Below are 13,023 nucleotides of genomic sequence, written 5' to 3'. Positions count from 1 at the left end.
TTCACTTTCTAGAGCTCCACATAATCATAGACTTCTCCTTGAGCATTTTGGGAAGCATAGTATTTGGATACTGGTGTTCGAGAATCATTGAGTTGATACTGACTGACCTGTTCAGCAACACGCTGACTAATGTCATCCTTTGCATTTCAATGGTGTACATGATTTTCTACATCGGTAAGGTGGAAGCAGACCCAGCGAGTGCACGCCTCCGCGTGAATGCTCCACGTCTCCGTTTGCCCTTGACCTTGAGTCCAGTCGCTTTTCCCCATCCGCCTCCCCTTTGTTGTGGCCCCTCTGTGCATGTCATCATCTCATCTCTCTGCCACCTCCCGCTCTTCCCTGGTCTCTTTCAATGCCCCCTTAACTTCAGCGCCGTGCCCCTTCCCTTTGTGTTCTTCCGCTCTGCGGTGACTCTGTCATTCTTTCTGGGCTCCGCCGTTTGATTTCACCTGGAGTCACTGGCAGGCCCTGAGGAGCAATCGGCCCTCGTGGTTCCTGCTCTGACCCTCGGCCACCCGTGTCTCAAAGCAGAGGGTCTGGAGAGGTGCCCCGGAGGCCTCTTCTGGCTCCGCAGTCTTTAACTCCGTGAGCCCCGAGCTGAGGGGACTGCAGACGTGGCCGCCCTCACCTGAGGCTGCGGCAGGGAAGGGGAGGTGCGCCTGTGTCTCAGGAGCCAGAGTGCCGGGCACTGGCACGCTCGCCCTGGTCCTCTGCTAGTCCAGTCCGGTGAGAGTGGGGGAGTTCTCAGTGGCCTGGTGGGCGTGGCCAGTCCCCAAGGGCCACAGTGGCTGTTGGGAAACAGCTGGCCTTGGCCTCTTCCCTGGCCTTCTGTGGCGGAAAAATTCTGAGAAGGCAAAGAAGAACCACCACCACCTATAAAGCTATGCAATAAACGTGATCACTGATACATTTTGGTGCACACTGGCGCACCTCGGCCTTTAAAAAACACATATAAACATACATACATATATTAATGTCGGCATTCATGCCCGATATTCAATGGCATCAGGGTTATACCAAATAAGATGACTTCAGTTTTAAGATAAAGTTGTTTGATGGTTTTCTTATTGCAGAAGTTGTCTCTTAAGTAGTGACTGTTACTGAGAAGGACTGTGATGCGCTTTATAATCTAGTAATGTAATGATAGAAATTGGAGATAAGATTTTGAGAGACATTTTCCCCCTCCAAGTCCCCAGCGCTACCAGTTTTCCTGCCCTTGGTTACTTGAATTCGGTTTAAATTCCGTCTGACGTTGATAATGGTCTCCCTGAAGGCCCTGCAGCTGAGAACTGCCGCTGTGTGCGGTGTTCAAACCCCCCGGAGCTGTGCTCCTGCCCCAGACGACCCTTACACACTGTGCAGAGCCCCGGGGGGTCTGTCTCAGGCAGAAGAAGAGCGTCTTCAGGACTCGTTGTCCCTGAGCTTGACCCGCAACCCCTGGGACGTCCCCGAGATGCTGGGCGGAGTTTGTTAGGTCTGTTTTTCTCTTAGCCCTATCCTCCATGACCCTCTCACGGGAGGGGTTGGCAAACTATGGCTTGTGGACCAAACACTCCTGTTTTCGCACAGCTTAGGAGCCAAGAATGGTTTTTACCTTTTACAGTGGTTTAAAAAAAATACTCAGAAGAAAAATATTTCCTGGTATGTAAAAATGATGGGAAATTCAAGTTCCTCTGTCATTATTTATTGGGCCCTCATGCCTTTGCATGATACCTATGGCAGCTTATGTGGTTCAACAGCTGCCTTGCGTATGTAGTTTCCATGGGGGCCATCTGGCCTGCTGGGGCTGTATTCTCATTGCCTGATCGCATACAGAAGAAGTTTGCCAACCCCTGAGCTCCAGGGGGAGGCCGATCCCTTGAAGCAACTTTCCAAGAAATATTTCTCTTAAGTTCCCCACCAATCTTTCACTCAAGATAAAGTGCCTCGCTGTGCAGATTTGAATGTAACTAACTTTGTTATTTTTTTCTCTCTAGTGGAATTTTTAAAAATGTCAGGTATGGTTGCTTTAGTGACCGTAGGACTGAGGTTAGATTCCTTAAGCTTTAAACCGAAGATGGAGTTAATAATTACTAAGTAAGTCTTGTGTTCTCGGTATGTGGATCTCATAGAATTTAGTGCCTAACTGGTCCTGCCTTCCTGGGTGCTAGTAAAACTCCCTTTAGAACTTTTTTTTCTACCTTTTCATTTTTAATTTCACTACCAGCTTTATTGGAAAAGAAACTACCAACGATGATTGACACGAGTGAACGCTCCCATTCTGAACAATGCACCGGTGATTCAGAGACCATAGCTGTTTTGTACATTACTCTCCGATAAAAATGTATTTTGAATTGTGGGAAGTTGTGGCAGAAAGACACAACTCCAGCAAAACTCTCATCTGCGCTTTCTGCCCGGTAAAGGAGAGTTTGCCTGCCTACTCAGACAGACGGCTTAGCCTCCCTCTGAGAGGCTGCTGAGCTACAGAACTGGTTTGGAGTCACTTCACACCAAATCCTAGTCTAGTGTGGAAGTTCTCACATTGTATACAAGCGAATGTGAAAAGGAGAAAACCAAGCCATAATCCAGAGTTTTCCCACGGAGATTCATTTCTTCGCTGGAAGAGAATCTCCATGGTTCTGAAATAACGGCCTTCCTGCCTTTTTGGTCTTGAAAATATTCTTTCTTTTGTGACATTCCAGAGATAGAAGATGGTACTTTTTTTTTTTATAGCTCTACTGGGCAAAATGTTAAAAAATTGGCACCTATCACTATACTAGTTTTGGGTATATGTGAATGACACTTTATTGGTTATTCAAATCCAGAAGCTTGGGAATAACTAATTCATAGGACATATACTTTTTGGTCTGAACCTGGACAGTTTGCTGAGCTTCGTTGTGCTGCCTGTCAGCATCATCATAAATTACTCACTCTCTTGATTCAATTGCTTATTCTTTCAGCTGTTCAGGCAATCCTTGCTTAATGTCTAGTGCAGCCTGGACCTTGTATCTTACTTAGGTTTGGGCTAGGAAAATAAGTCCCTTGTGAGAAGGCAGTCATTGTTAAGTGGTGGATGCATGTATGTAAGAAACTAACAAGTGTAAATAATTACATGCTCATCAGGATCCTGCTTTCCCTAAGGAATATGTGTAAGGTCCTGTAGAGACCTTTTAACAAGCACTGTTCTCAGTCGGTTATTCCATCCTTGCTAAATTTTCAGAAAACCGAGCATTGGGACTCGAGGCCCCACTCATACCCTTCCCTTCTCAGAGTTTGGAATCAATTGAATCAAAAGACTGGATTCAGACAGAGGATCAGACAGAGGATCAGACAGGGTTTATATCTGCAGCTACAATGAGGTCTCCTAGTGCTTCTGTCCAAGTGTAGATGTTGAGCCCACCTCCAGGGAGACTGGTTTGTGGGACAGACGCACTCGCCCAGTCAGCTGAAGGGGAAAGTCCCAGTAGAGGACCCAAGAGGAGAGGGGACTTGAGATCCACCTGTAGGGGTCAGAGCTGGCCCTGACCCATGCGTGTCCCCATGCAGAACCGCACAGCTCCGCTCCTGAACCGCTGGGCTCTGATCTCCTCAGTGAGAACCTCTGAGGGCCGGGCTGGCACACGGATTCATGGAGAGCAATCTGGGTGATGCTTCATGCCCTTCTCTGCTTGTGAATGGTGTAGATCAGGGGTACTGTAGGCATTAGGAGTATGACCAACTCCGGAGATGCCGCTTAGGATGGTTTTGTGTTGAATACACAAGTAGAGTTGGCCTTGCAGGATATTTAGGAAGTCAGTAGGTGGGAAAGCAGACAGGAGAGAGTTTCAAGGTAAGGGACTTGCAGGTAGCCCACAAAGGGAGAAGTCATGCAGAGGGCGCTGAGGTGATCCAGTCCGTGCTCTCAGAGTCAAGGTTAACCAGGTTTGGCTGTGGCAGGCCCACAGTTGATATGCTGCCAGCTAATACCAGCAAAACTGCTACATCACCAACCTGGGGGCGGAGGGTAGGGGTAGGGATCCTTATTTTTCTGCCTTGCTCTTATTATTCTGCTGCGCAAGGCAGCCCACAGGTACTGGCGCGATGAGGGTGATGGGTAATGGGGAACAAGGTGTATTTTACTTCCCTCAAACTTTTCAATGCTGATAGTGAAAGTGACCGAAGCAAAGGCTTCCGCTGGGACAAGAATGGCAGGTAGGTGATGCAGGCTTTTATGTGAGAAGGAAGCTATTGAAAAAATACACTGCTGAAAATGTGATTTCCTTTCCATTCATTCTAGGTTCTTAACGATGTTTTCATCCGTATTCCAACATATAATATACACTTTCTTTGGCATTGTAATTGGATGCGGGAAACCCACCTATTTTCGATTTCACACTATAATCTTCACGTTGATCTTATTTATAACACTGAATTTTGTAAGGTATGAATTCTATTTTATTTTTATTTTTTTTAAATTTTACTTATTTATTTTTAGAGAGGGAAGAGAGGGAGATAGAGAGAGAGAGAGAAACATCAATGTGCAGTTGCTGGGGGTTATGGCCTGCAACCCAGGTATGTACCCTGACTGGGAATCGAACCTGCGACACTTTGGTTCGCAGCCTGCGCTCAAACCACTGAGCTACACCAGCCAGGGCTTTGAATTCTATTTTAAAGTTTGCTTAGTGGCCTTAGGTTCCCAAGCTCACCACGACAATTGGGATGCAGTGGGTTACCGCCAAAAAGGGGGCTCTGGACGTGCAGTCAGGAGACCCGTGCTGTCCTCCATGTCCTGGGCATCGCTGGCTGTGCCCCGAGGGCTGTGCGTGTCTATTCACTTGTCAAGGGTTCGCCTGTAGCATGAGAAGGAGCAGAACAGCAGCATCCGCAGAACCCGTGCGCCTGGTAGAAACACACCGTCAGGGGCCCATCCCAACTTGCCAAGTTGAATCTCTGGAGACGAGATTCGGGGAACTGTTTCAACATGCTCGTCAGCGTTTGAGCCTCACCGGACCTGACTGATGGCTTCTACCATTTGGGGGACTCTGTTAACTTTCATCATCACTTACCATCATCATAGCTACGACAAAGCCATTTATTAGGCAGTTACCATGTACATTACGCCACTAATGCTAACACAGTCCTAGGAGGTGGGCATTGTCATTTCGCAGATGCCACGTAGAGAGGTTAAAGCCTTGCTTAGAACCACCCGACTTGCAAGGGCAGAATTAGGATTTAACCTTGACCCCCACCAGCATGCTTTTTCTAAGTCTCTGTGGCCCATGCGTGGTAGCTGGGACTACCGTAAGAATCGATGACAGTGTCTTTGAACGTTGTTACTGTCGTTCAGGATGGGCCACTTGCTAAGATGTTCTCCTGGGACACGGCTCCTGCTGACTCCGCAGGCGCTGCCCGCTCCTCAGAGAGCCCCTCTCCCGCAGAAGGCGGGGCTCGAGCTTGCTTCCTCTCAGCCGTGGGAGCCCGTGTGCAAGCTGACGGAGGTCAGAGGGCCGAGGAAAGACACATTCCGTTTTCCGTATCGGTTGACTCAGCTACATACCCATGGTCTCATTTCACCTTCCTGACAGCAACTGGGTGATGAAAATTATTAGCTCTATGTTATAGATGAAGAGACTGGCCACGAAAGGCAAAGTGCCTTGTCCAAGGTCAAAGGCTAGTGGGTTCCAGAGATGCCAGTGTGACCTTACGGTTCCCCCGCACTAGGAGAGAGGCTGTATTGGAGAGAGGCATCCCAAGGGGTCCTCCGCTTATGGCTGGGATTTCCATATGGGACTGACTTGTTGAGAAGAATATTTCAGAGAGGATGAGTCAAACTAAGGCCTGGACGTAATCATTGTTGCTAACGTACTGAGCACTGACCACATTCAACATGTCATTGCAAGTGCTAGGAATGCCGCCTCATCTAACTGGACCTTCATAATGATCCTCTGAGGCGAGTACAATCATTGTCATCATCTCCATTGTACAGAAGGGACCGGGGCTTGGAGAGGTTATATAACATGCTTATGTTTGCGTCATTAGTGAGAGAAGCTTAAATTTGAACCCAGGTAGGACGCCAGAGCCTTTGCTATACTGCTTCACCGTTTTTGCTACTAGGAGACAACCCAAGTTCTATTTTTGGCTGGACTAACTGGCATTTTAGAGAAAGATGATTTAGTTAAGGCTGAACAAGTTGGTAAGAATTAACTTCGCAAAAGGCTTCAATGCAAGGCAGAGGAATTTGTCCAAATTAATCATACACCTTATTGATGGCAATTACCGGTTTTCTGTTTTGCAGTGAAAGGGGCTCTCTAAATTGTCTTGTGAAATTCCCAGCGTAGCCACTGATACGCAATATATTTTTTGAGGCTCAGAACTCGTCAGTTTCACTTCTACTGAAATCTTATTTGAAGGACAGTTCTGATATTCTTTTGGTGCAGATTCCCTAAAGATGGAGTCTAAATTTCGGCGCAGGATCCCACAGAAAAATGATCTGTAGAGAAATAAGGCACAGATGGAAATGACGTGTTTGGCATTCGGTGTATGGTTCTTGTGGGAGCAGAAGAAAAATGTGGTTGAGCCAAGTTTATTTATGTTTTATTTTTGTTTTTAAAGATTTTCTTTATTTACTTTTAGAGAGAAGGGAAGGGAAAGAGAGAGGGAAACATCCATGTGTGGTTGCCTCTTGAGCACCCCCCCACTGAGGACCTGGCCCACAACCCAGAAATGGGCCCTGACTGGGAGTCGAACTGACAACCCTCTGGTGCGCACTCAATCCACTGAGCTACACCAGCCAGGGCTGGTTGAGCTAAGTTTATTAATGCGTCTACCGTCATTTTACTTTTGGATCATGATCTGCGTGTGCTCCAGCCTAATTTCCGAATGCAGGCATGGCTTCTCAGGGGGGAGACAAGCTTGAGGGTGTGAACTGAAGAAGTTTCCCTAAGCGAATTGACTACCAAATTCGAAACAATACACACTAACGTAAAGGATGATGCCTTCGATTTTTATAGAACTTCCAGCATTATTTTTCAAGACTTGTGTATTATGTGCACGATAGTAGATTCGGTTACTTCCAGAAAGTTTTTGAGTTACTTATCAATAAACTGGATTGTCTTTCATTTCGTGAAAAATTGTATATGAGATTCAGTGTTTCTGTGCAAGGTTTCTACCATGAATAACATTCGTGCATAAAGTGTAATTGAAATTTTTTTTCTCTCCACAGGTTGTTTACTGTTGTGTTAGTGAGCCCTATTCTGATGCATTCCAGTTACAACTACAATTGGAGGTGGGGAGTTATTATAGCATGGTCTGGAATTAAAGGCATTTTCAGCCTGCTCTTGGCTCCTGAAATTTATAATCTGGCTGAACATAAAAACAAGGTGCCAGAAATGGTAGGAGAAATCATGTCTCATGATCATTCATGTTTATCCATTTGTACTTACTTTGTAGGCTTGGCATGATGCCCGGTGATAGAACTAGACTTGAAACGTGTGTTCAGTAGAAGGGAACTTGCAGAGGAAAGTTTACTGATGTCGACAGCGTGAAAGGGACCACCAGTCAAGTGGAGATGATGGACGTGGGGGACAGGCAGACTGGGGATCAAATCCCGGTTCCACCGTTCACAGACTGAGTGACCGTGGGCGAGTTGCTGGCACTGGCTGACCCTCAGTTTCCAGTCGAGGATTGAGATGATGCTCAGTATAATACCTGACACTCAGTAAATGCTCAACAAATGTTATTGAGTACATAAAGGCTATTGTTTAATAGCTGCCAGAAAGCATAAAAATGTACCCTATCTAGAGCATTCCAGCCTCAATAGCCACTGGAGAAAAACCTGAAATGCTAGTTAAATATATGCTAAGGGAGGGAAGACTTTTAAAAGTTTGAAAGCATGTCCGATGCTCTGTTGTTACCATTCGAGCCTGGGAAACACTCCCCGAAGGACATACTACTATCGACTCTAGTTTTCAGTGAAGGACGCCAGGGCTCCAAGTGATTAACTGGCCCCAAGTCCCGTGGGCAATCAATAGAGGGCCAAGAACTGCAGGGTGGCGGTGTTTCTGTGGCTGTGTGGCCGCCTCCAGCCCCCAGCACAGCTCCTGCCTCCTGCAGAGCCTCCTTCCTGTCCGGTTGCAGGAAGTGCTTGTGGCAGGCACACTTGCCTGTCCCACGCTGGTCCCCGCTGCCTGCTGTTGCTGGGGTCTCTGCCCCACCCTGTCTTTGACAGCTCCCGCCCTGCTGGCTTGGCGTGGCTGCAGGCTCTCAGCGTTCTGCTCCCTCCCAGGAGCTATGACATTTACTGTCTTCTCACTCAGATTGAAAACTGATCTCTGCCCTATAGTATATGCAAGCAGTGCTCTCAAAACAACCCTTTGCTTCAATTATCGGAGGCAGGATTTACAAAATGTGGCTTAATATAGAATTCTGGTTTTGGTTAATTGAACAATGATTCTGTTTGGAGAACTTATTAATGTTTTGGTTCTGTTTGTATGTTTTGTTTTTTAGTTTATATTGTATGTACAAGCAATATCATTAATGACTATGGGAATAAACTCAAACATGATGACTTATTTAGCCAGGAAATTAGGTAATGTACATCTATCTTTCACTAATTAACTGGGGAGAATAATGTAAATAGATTATTGCTGGGGGTTGTGGGGACATTTTTGTGGAGCTCAAGGAATTGGTTATGAAATCATGCATTTTCTTTCACTTGTTATTTATAGATTCTGTATTAATTGACATATTGGTTCAGCCAGTTTAACAGATACCACATTAACAGTGGCTTCAATAAGACAAAGTTATTTTTCCTTTCCTTTTACCAAAAAGTCCAGAAAAATGAGCTATTTCTGCCGCACGAAGTTGTCCAGAGAGCAGGATTTTTCACTTTCGTTGTTTCTCCGCTTCCTGGGGCTGCTCTCGCCTGCAGGGGAGAAGCTGGTTTATCACCTCTGTGTCTTCAACACAACCACCTGGAAGGAGAAAATGGGGGAGGGTGGCCATGGAGGGTAAGCAGCTTCCGTTTTAGGGCACAGTCCAGATGTTAAGTGTGTCATTACCACTCACATCCCATTGGCCAGAACTTAGTCACATGGGCAGGGGAAGCTGGGAAATATTGTCTTTACTTGGCTGGCCATGAGCTCAGCCAAACTCAGAGAGTCTATTGATACAGGAAGAAGGGGAGAACACAATCAGCGTTCACAGTCAGTAAGCTCTGCCACAGTTGCCTATTTCTAGAAGCAATCTGAGGCCATTGATAATCAAATGCGTAAACGCGATAGCATCCAGGATAAGATAGTTGGGGGCAGAGGGGTCCAGGCGGGAGGGAGAGAGCAGGGTAGGGCTGCACACAGTTTTCTCATGGGGCCTGAACATCATCCAATAGCCCGTGGCCCTGCCCTTGGCTTGCTGATGCAGGGAGCTGATTCCGTCAGAGTATCTAGAATTGGTCAGTGGGGGGGGGGCTCTGTGCTCAGTCTGCCACGGATGAGAATAAGTCTACCGAGACATGATCTGCTTGGGGAGGAAAGGTGGCTGATCTCTCAAACGAGAAGGACCAAGAGCCTTTTCCTCAATAGGCTTTTATCGGGTTCATTTTGCACAGGAATATGGGTAAAGACCATCAATCTTTGTCAGGCAGTAAGGATCAAACAATAGATAACATACAAAGAACTATGAGGGTTTATTCCGAGTCAGGGTCTGTTAGCTAAAGGGCTACAAAACTTTGGGAAACAAACTCATTTCCCACTTGGACCCTTATCAGAAAACTGAGAGCATTCTTAGCAAAGCAGGTTTCACAGGATTTTATGTATTCTTTCTTAGGCCCCATCGCCTGGAGGAACCCACCCTTTCCAGCACAGGGCTGCACCACCCTCTGTCATTGTTTCAGGCTTAAGTCAGGCAGGGGAAGTAAGGCAACCAAGAGATTAGGAGACTTTTTGCAGAAAGAATGAAGACTCAGGCTATTTCAAAGCTGAGGGGCAAGGTCCATCACCCCCTTTTTCTATAGTCTCCCAAGTCCTTCCCTGAGGGCCCTTTCTCGACCATGCCGGTCTTAGGTCGTCTCTCCCTTGAGGAATCTTACCTGTCATTGGCTAACCAGTCAGCTGCCCAGGGCCAAGCAGGGTGAAGTAAAAGGGGGCAGAGGCAGTGCCCCTGCCAGGAAGATAAGCTTTGTTTCCTTAGTGGCTTATGGTCCCAAGGTCTCTTTACTCAGCCTTAGCCATAGCGGGGGCAGGGGTTGGTGGTTACAGCTTCTGAAACCAGGCAGGGCGGCTCCCAACAGATCAGATTGCTGCAGATTTATATACACTGCACTCCCACGAGAATATGGATAAAGCATATAATCAATGCATTAATTCATAATGAGGATGATTTCATTCGCTGTCTGAAATAAATGTGATCATTATTCACAGTACTTACCTTTAAATACCAATTTCCTTGATAAACCAAGTTAGCAATCAGAAGGTTTCTTGGAAAACATGGAGTGGAAGAATAATGGCAAAGGCGAGTTCCTGTAAACAGGGACACAGACTGGGGAATCCTGCCCTCATCCCTCTGCCTATGTCTTCTCACGAGCCCCGCCCGTTCCTGAAGCTGTGCCCTATCGCCACCATGGCAGAACCTCCTGGGACTGCCCACCTCACTGCCAAGGGTGCTACTCCGTGAGGAGGGCTAGTGCATGGGGCTGAGTTCTCCAGCGATGGGTTCATTCTTTTTTTTTTTTAAGGTTTTATTTATTTATTTTTAGAGAGGGAAGGGAAGGAGAAAGAGAGAGAGAAAGAAACATCAATGTGCAGTTGCTGGAGGCTGTGGCCTGCAACCCAGGCATGTGCTCTGACTAGGAATCGAACCTGCGATGCTTTGGTTCGCAGCCCGAGCTCAGTCCACTGAGCTACGCCAGCCAGGGCGCGATGGGTTCATTCTTGCTTGCAGTGGCCAACTGTGCTGGGATCAGCAGCAGCCTGCCCTGGAGCACGAGCGACCTTAATGTGACCCCCGAAGGCTCGCCACAGCTCCCTTCCCAGCAATCTCTGCGACCCCGGGGACCCAGACCTATTCTGCTGTCTTTACTTAGGACAGAACATCTGGGTTTCTCCAGGCCCCCTTGCTTGTGGTTCCTCTTACTAGCATACTCAAAGGCAAGATCGACGAGGGGTTTTACTGTCACGGTAATGGTTTGTTTTTTTTTTTCCATCTGTTACGAAATTTTTATGGACTAAACCTCAGAATTTTTACTACGAGACAAAAATACATGGCAAGTCCTTTATCCTCTCAGAATCCATGCTCGTCCTTTCTAGAAATACTGTGTGGCACATGTTTGAACAGGCACTTGATAGAATCGAGTTAGTTTTGTTGTTATTTTATTTATTTATTTATTTTTTATTTTTTTGGTGAGAGTTTCAAATCAACTTTCCATCTGGTCTAATACTAGCTCTTAAGAGATCCCTCCTCAGCTCTTCCAGGATCCGCTTCACTATGGAGTTCATCCAAACTTCCTGCTGCCACCTAGTGGCCCACGTGCACATCACCTTTCCCCGCAGCAACTGCAAAGGGGCTGTGGGGCCGTGCAGGTGGGTAGGGTGTAATCCGGCACAGGCAGACACTCTCCCTGTGTGGTCCCAGCCCCGGGAGCTTTACCTCCAAAGCTTACACCTTCTACACAGAGTCAGATGCATCCTCGCTCGGGGCTGTAGGGAACCGAGAGGGAATAGGCCTCCAGACCTGCAACCCCCAGAGTTTCAAGCATGTCTGTGGCACACGGTGCCCATAGAGAAGGCAGTCAAGTTAAACCGAAACACTGAGAAACCACATGCAATTAGGAATAAAGAACAGTTTCCCTGGGGCAGACCTTCGTGTGCGTAGGCTAAGCTCACTAATTACAGGGATGTTAAATTTGAGAGATCTCTATTGCAGTGGCTTTTACATTTTATTACCGTTAGACTTAGTCGGAGACTTGCAAAAAATGCGAGTTCCCAGTCTGCTGCTCCAGCTATGGGACGGAGCCCAGGAATTGGCATGCTTTAATAAAGCAGCCCTCCTACCTGTAGAAGACACAGGGAGTTCTCCCCACTTTGGGAAACACCCTTTGGGTGCCTTGAAGTAGCGAGCCCGTCTCTAGCTCCAGGGAATGAAGGGAAACTAATGAAACATTCTTTAGTAGTTGAGTCAGAGAGTTAAATGATACAGCCAAAAGGAAACAGCTGAGTAATTTTCTGGAGTGTTCTGGGCAAAACGTCGTCTTTGCCCCCCCGCCATGCAGGCAGTGCCATGGTTTGACTACGCCGCGGAACGTTTTTGCTTCCCCTTGCAGTCAGTCTCCCGTGCCCTCCGTTCAGGCTCGTGGCTTCTCTGCTGCAGGGATGTGCGCGATTTCTCTGCCGAGACAAATGGCCATGCGAAATGCCATTCTCCACATACAGGAGATAATGCAAAACACAATAACGCTGTCTAAAACGGAGAAAATTTTGACGAATGTTAACTGGACCTTAGTAGAAGAAAAAACGACGATTAAATACAGCATTCCTGTGAGTTGCTACCAGCCGCCCACCGCCCCTCCCCCCACCCCGCGCCCCGCCCAAATAGTCCTCCTTTCCTTCCTTGGGTCCGCCTCTCTTGCTTTATTATAAAAAACTTGATTCTGCTCATTAAATGTCAGAAAACTTGGGGGGTGGTAAATATATTTACTAGCTTTACTACCTTGGTGAAAAGACTTCTTTGAGTTCTGTTTCTAAAGAGAAGGCCTTGGTGGTCTAGCATGTTTGTCAAATACAGGAGAATTATTGTTTTTACAAACTGGCTGAGCAACTGTGAATCAACTCAGCAAACTGATGCTTCCTACCGACTCAGGGACTGAGAGGTGTCTCCGCAGATAAGTCTTAGAAAAAGCAGAAAAACAGGCTGCTTCAGAGAGGAGTGGAGCACAGTCAGGTTGGGGGAAGCATTTCGCTGCGACGCCTGCCCCCCCCCCCCGCCCCCCCGCGTGGACAGTAGCTACTTTGCCCCACTTGACAGCACCATGTCCCAGATGCAGAAGGTTCGCCATGTACTCGCGGCCCTTCATTT

The 13,023-nt window shown here is 47.2% G+C and overlaps 1 protein-coding gene across 1 annotated transcript in view; it reads left to right on the top strand.

Annotated features, from left to right (window-relative positions):
- SLC9C2 (solute carrier family 9 member C2 (putative)) overlaps positions 1–13,023 on the top strand; it is a 49,443-nt gene that overhangs the window by 8,983 nt on the left and 27,437 nt on the right. Inside the window, exons 6-11 of the mRNA XM_045838752.1 lie at positions 13–174; positions 1,977–2,076; positions 4,256–4,399; positions 7,181–7,349; positions 8,464–8,545; positions 12,319–12,485. Coding sequence (XP_045694708.1) covers positions 13–174; positions 1,977–2,076; positions 4,256–4,399; positions 7,181–7,349; positions 8,464–8,545; positions 12,319–12,485 — 824 coding nt within the window. The remainder of the gene's footprint in view (positions 1–12; positions 175–1,976; positions 2,077–4,255; positions 4,400–7,180; positions 7,350–8,463; positions 8,546–12,318; positions 12,486–13,023) is intronic.

Source organism: Phyllostomus hastatus, unplaced genomic scaffold (assembly GCF_019186645.2).
Source record: "Phyllostomus hastatus isolate PE091 unplaced genomic scaffold, TTU_PhHast_1.1 phas_contig_283, whole genome shotgun sequence".
Taxonomy (NCBI): Eukaryota; Metazoa; Chordata; class Mammalia; order Chiroptera; family Phyllostomidae; genus Phyllostomus; species Phyllostomus hastatus.
This window is presented reverse-complemented; position numbering and strand designations above follow the sequence as displayed.